The 6,000-nt window shown below is 32.9% G+C and overlaps 1 protein-coding gene across 1 annotated transcript in view; it reads right to left on the bottom strand.

Moving 5' to 3' along the window:
* Positions 1-484: 484 nt before the first annotated feature.
* Positions 485-6,000, bottom strand: part of LOC110094058 (probable ATP synthase 24 kDa subunit, mitochondrial) — a 29,115-nt gene continuing 23,599 nt past the window's right edge. Inside the window, exon 7 of the mRNA XM_020819201.2 lies at positions 485-740. Coding sequence (XP_020674860.1) covers positions 677-740 — 64 coding nt within the window. The 3' untranslated portion in view covers positions 485-676. The remainder of the gene's footprint in view (positions 741-6,000) is intronic.

Raw genomic sequence — 6,000 nt, 5'->3', positions numbered from 1 at the left:
AATATTTTCCAAGACTTCATGGGTAAAGCTAAAATTGCCAACAATCAACTTTGAAGATCAAGCCGAATAAATGAAACAGCTAAAAAATTGGTTTTGGTTCTTTTTCACCAACTTCCATGTAAGGGCAAAAGTGGACCATTTTGGCATCCCCCAATATTCAATCTATAAAAAGCATACGATATATTCTAAAAAAAGCAGAAGCTAAAAATACACATATCTTCAAGCTTTGTCCCATGGGACGACTTTTTTACTGCTCCTTAAAGCAGCTTTTTAATGTAAATATTTTAATTTTTGTATAAAAAACTATTTTAAGAAGCCATAAGAAAGCAGTCCCAAAGGAAGCCTAAATATCCTCTTAAAGCGTACTAATAGCTGGTAAAGCTGAGCTTATAGCAAAGCTACTAAAGCAAACACCAGAGCAATCAGTGCAGAATGGAGCCACTTCAGCCAGATAAAACTTGCAGGAAACCGGTATGGAACACAATAAAGAAATGTTTCAAGCCCAAATATATCATTAGAAAACTTTGTTTCAATACATTTATTTTCAGAATTTCAGTTGAAACATTGAAAGCTCTACCTGCTGTTGTTCATGAGACCGGCACAGGCCGAGAAATTGATGCAGCAAAGAGAAAAATGTTCATGGTAACATAAAAAAGGTTCAGATAACCTCAAAATTTCAGAGGAAGTTTCTGATATCCAGTGATCTAACATCGGGCATCTTCTCGTCCTTGAATTCTGCCCTGAACAAACGAGAAGAAAATTTTGCATTTCATTAGCGCAAAGAAGAAGAAGAAAGTTAGATGGGGAAAAAATGATACGTTAATTTAAGGCATCTTTGATATTATATTTTAAAATAATACGGCCTTGGATTTATGATGCAGAGAGATCAGGCAAACAAAATCATCAAGTAAACTTGAGCTAGCGAGAAACTGTAGCAGTTTGTACTATGGTTAATAATGCATCATAGTCGGTAATTCTTCAAACAGGAAGGTCCTGTTGGGAAGTCACAAGTTTGCAATATAAACCCGTCAGCCCATATGAGAATGGTTTAGGGTTAATATCAGGTTGACAGACTGATAAAATTTATGTCAAAATTAATAAAAATTTCCAATCTGATTGGGGTGCTCCCCCTATAAGCTATGCGCCGTGATCTAGGCCACGTTTGGTTCCCGACATCTTTTTTTCCTTTTTAAACGGAGGTTCTAAGAACGGATAAGTAGAAATTTTTTTCTTCTTAGATCGGCAGATATACGGAGTTTTAAGAAAATGATTTTTACAAAAGTCGTCTAAACAAATATAAAACAGCAACCATTTTTTCCGATTTTAGCCGGAAAGGCGTAATTACGCCCAACCAAACGAAGTTCTAATCTCATTGTGGTGACAAGTAGTAGTTTATTAGGGCTTCAACTCAAAGTGGCGCAGTACAACTTAAACCGATTGTGGTGAAAAATAGGCAACAGTTGGCTTGAATGTCATCCCTAATCACCTCGAAGTGATGCACCACGCACTAACCCGATTTGATGAAAAGCAAACAAGAATTAACTAGATCTAAATCTATGATTAGATTACTGCATAAAATTTAAAGACTTTAAAAGATAAGACAAGACGATTGGTGTATAGAATAACTAAAACATGAATAAACATTGATTGATTATAAGATAGTAAGTGCAAAGGAAAAAAAATCAAAATAATTGGGGAAGGTTAAGTTATTGTATATTGGAAAAGTTAACATTGGGATAGTAATGAATGTATGGTTGAAATAAAATTGTAAGGTGAATATGGACAATAATAAAGTGATTCCTATTATCCATGATGTTACTACAAATATAGTTTTACAAAGGTAAAATTGAAGTTGAAAATAATTTTAAATATCAATTTTAGAAGAGATGAATGAACTACAACGATAGATAAATTAGGAAAAAATAATACTTATAGCAAATAACTTAGATAGACACAAATGTCCTGATAAAATAAGCTATGAAATTCAGTAGTTATGGAATAAAATATAGAAGTTTTATGAGAAACTATACTTAATTTGCAATGATTTATGATCATTCAATAACAACTACATACTTTAATAAATGAAAAGAACAATTAATTATATATAGATTACATATAGAGATGGACCAACCAAATAAAAAATAGTAAAAGAAATCATTTTACAAAGAATAAAGTGATTTCATGAGCTGAACAACATAGTTATTAATGCATATTTTAGGATTATAAAGATAATGATAAAAAAATAATAATAATTGCCCTGAGATGACACAGTGAAAGTTAAATGTGATAAAGTGTTGATCTTTTAAGATAGGTTTTTAAGAGAGGTAAATTAAAATTCTTTAAAAATAGATCACTCACTAGTAAATAGACTATTTAGACTGAGGTACAAAAATTTATTACAACAACATCAAGTCTTTATCCCACTACGTGGGGTCGGCTACATGAATCCTTTTTCTCCATTGTGTCCTATTAAAAGTCAAATTCTCGTTTAAATCTAAAAAAGAAAGGTCATTCCTAATATTTTCTAACCAAGTCTTTTTAGGTCTACCCCTACCTTTCTTAACATAAGTCAAATCTAATACCTCTACTCTCCTAACCGGGTTATCGCAAGGCCGCCGTTTTATGTGACCAAACCATCTAAGGCGATTTTCTCTAATCTTATCTTCTACTGGAGCTACTCCAACCTTTTCACGTATATGCTCATTCCGTATCCTATCTCTAAGGGTAAAGCCACTCATCCACCTAAGCATCCTCATCTCTGCCACATTTAACTTAGTATTATGCTTCTCTTTTAAAGGCCAACATTCGGCACCATAAAGCATTGCAGGCCTCACTACCATCTTATAGAATTTTCCCTTAAGTTTGAGGAGTACATTTCTATCACATAACAAGCCCGATGCATTCCTCCACTTCAACCATCCAACTTGAATTCTGCTGATAATATCCCCATCTATTTCCCCATCACTCTGAACAATAGATCCAAGATATCTAAAACGTGTACTCTTATTAATGACTTGATCGCCCAAAGTCATAATCCCCTCACTAGGTTTATTACTACTAAAATTACACTCCATATATTCCGTTTTAGATCTACTCAAGAGAAAACCTTTAGACTCTAAGGTTGACCTCCATAATTCAAGTTTACCTTCAACTCCCTCTCTAGTCTTATCAACAAGAAGAATATCATCAGCAAAAAGCATACACCAAGGTACATCATCTTGCAAATGTCTAGTGAGAACATCCAAGACTAAAGCAAGTTTAGAAAGCCATGAAATTCCTTCATCTCCTAAGCATTTCCACACCTCTATTGGAATATCATCAGGTCCAACAGCTTTTCCACCCTTCATTTTCTTTAAAGCCTCTCTAACTTCAGTTTTACTAATACGCCGATAAAAACATAAATCTTTATTTTCATCTAGGGTGCTAAGGTCACTATAGTCAATCTTATTTTCACAATCTTCATTAAAAAGTTTAGCAAAATATCTCATCCATCTTTGTTGAATATCATCTTCTAAGAAAAGTATTTTTTTATCTTCATCTTTAATACACTTCACTTGAACTAAATCCTTACTACTCCTATCTCTTTGTTTGACTAACTTATACATATATCTTTCTCCCTCTTTAGTATCTAATCTATTATATAAATCACTAAAAGCTAATGTCTTTGCATCGCATATTGCTTTCTTAGCATCCTTACGAGCCACTTTATATATTTCCCAATTATAAAAATTTTTAAAATTAAACCAATTTTTATAACAAAGCTTCTTATTTTTAATTTTTTCTTGCACATTAGGATTCCACCACCAACTATTTTTACTATTGGGAGCTTTTCCCTTTGATACTCCAAGGATATCTTTTGCAATATTCTTAATATCACTAGCTACTTTTTCCCACATAATATTAGCATCCTCATGCACAGACAAAATCTTAAGATCTAAAATCTTTTATTTACAAAAATATTTTTGTTAATATTCTTTAAATGCCCCCATTTAATCCTAGAAAATTGTTTTACTTTATTTTTTATTTTATGCCCCTTTATCTTAAAGTCCAAAACTAATAATCGATGTTGGGAAAAAAAAAGCTTTATAGAGTGAAAAAAAATTAAATAATACTAAGACATAATGAATGAAGAAAAGTAGGCAACTTATAAGAATGACTAAGGCTATATCTTTTGATGATATATATAATATATTTACTAAGATGGAAGAAAGGAGATATAATAAATGACATGGGAGCCATATGAGAGGGTGAAAGATCAGTTTCTTTCATTTCACCTTGAGGACAAGATGAGTATTTGGGAGAGGGTAATGTTAGGCCAGCTGAACCGGTCCAGGTTGGACCGATTCTATGCTACAGGCGGCGGTCCAAAGGGGCGGGTGGAACCATGGGGAAGAAAGAGAGATGGGGCCCACAACTCAATTAAACTTTGCTTTGGGAGGGAAATTTTGAATTAGGGACTGTTTAGAAATTTTGTAATTGTCCTCTTTGCTTTAATTGGTTTCTCTTGTGAAGGTTAGGGTTTCATCTTGAATTTGAATCTGAATTTAGTCTCCTGTGTGGTGCTAGGGCTCTAGTCTTTGGCTAGAGATTTGGAGAATTGGATCTTCCTCTTGAATTGAAGATCCTTGTATCGTTTGTTGATTTTCTTGTTCTTTTGTTGAATTGGAGGCTTAAACTTGATGTTTTCTCGACTTCGTTTACAATTTTGGCATCATACTTGTTGGATTTCTTTGAAATTCAACAATTCTTGCACTTTGGTGGCTACGTTCTACCATATTGATGATGATGTTTGGGTTTCAAACTCAGGCGTATTACTCCCTGAATTCATAGATGTAGAAGGAGATGCATCTTTTGAACATCAAGGTGATGAGGCAAATACATTACATGCTCATGGGCTTGATGATCCTAGTATAGGCGATTCACAAATGTCACAAAATACTCAACCAATTTTCAAAAAAGAAAAAGAATTAAAATAAGTTAGTCAGGGGGGGAGACAACTTTTCATCGATCATGTTGAGGAGTTTGTAAATGCAGTAAGATCTATTAGTTCTGCAATATCAACAATAAATGCTCCATGAAAATGTTTCACAATTCTCGATGCATGGGAACAACTATCTTATGTACCAGAGATATTTGACGATGCCACGACTGACTATATATAAGATAGGAGTCATGGAGACTTTCATGGGAAGCCCTACTGATAGGAAAGTTTGATGGCTAAGAAGAAGACATCACAGGAGCTTCAATTTGTTATTAATAGAACACAATTTGTTATGTAACTTCAACTGTAGATTGACAAATTATGTTGCATAGTTCAAAGACATTCTTTGTATTTCTTTTTCAGTAGGCAGTCCAGTTTTGCTTACTCACAACTAATGTTAATCATTAAACTAATGTCTAATTGATTTATTTTTTCCACAAGATGAAGTGCTGCTGAGTATAACTTTCAAAGTAATTAAGTCGCTCTATTTAATAGTAGGATATGTTACTGTTACTACTAAACTTTTATAGCTGCAGTCAATTTGTAATGCATTGATATTCAGAAACATTCTTCAAACTTTACATGCTTGATCTCAGTAATTTGATTTGCTTAACAAATCAATATTAGTTAATGTAGTTTGTAAGCTTAATTTATGATTTTTCCTAAATGCAAACTATGGGTTCGTTTAATATTGCAGGTTTGTAATTGAGTATCTTTAACATCAATTAAGCATCAATATAGAAAACAACAGTTTTAATAAATTAACATAACTAACTCCTGAATATAATCTGAAGTTAATTATGAGTAAAGATCATAGGTAGATATAAGTCATATTACAATCCTACAGGCGAACACACATACTTCATTCATGTCTTTTTTCACATTCTTTTTTTTTTTTTTTTTGTCAACATAACCATCTCAGCATATCATGTAATTGCATATTTTCCAATCTGACAGGATCTGCTCTAATTTCTGGAACATTTACGTGAATTATTTGATGCCATCCTGTTCAATAAATA

Source organism: Dendrobium catenatum, unplaced genomic scaffold (assembly GCF_001605985.2).
Source record: "Dendrobium catenatum unplaced genomic scaffold, ASM160598v2 fragScaff_scaffold_156, whole genome shotgun sequence".
NCBI classification, from domain to species: Eukaryota; Viridiplantae; Streptophyta; class Magnoliopsida; order Asparagales; family Orchidaceae; genus Dendrobium; species Dendrobium catenatum.
Note: the sequence above shows the minus strand (reverse complement) of the source record. Positions and strands in the feature narration are given on the sequence as shown.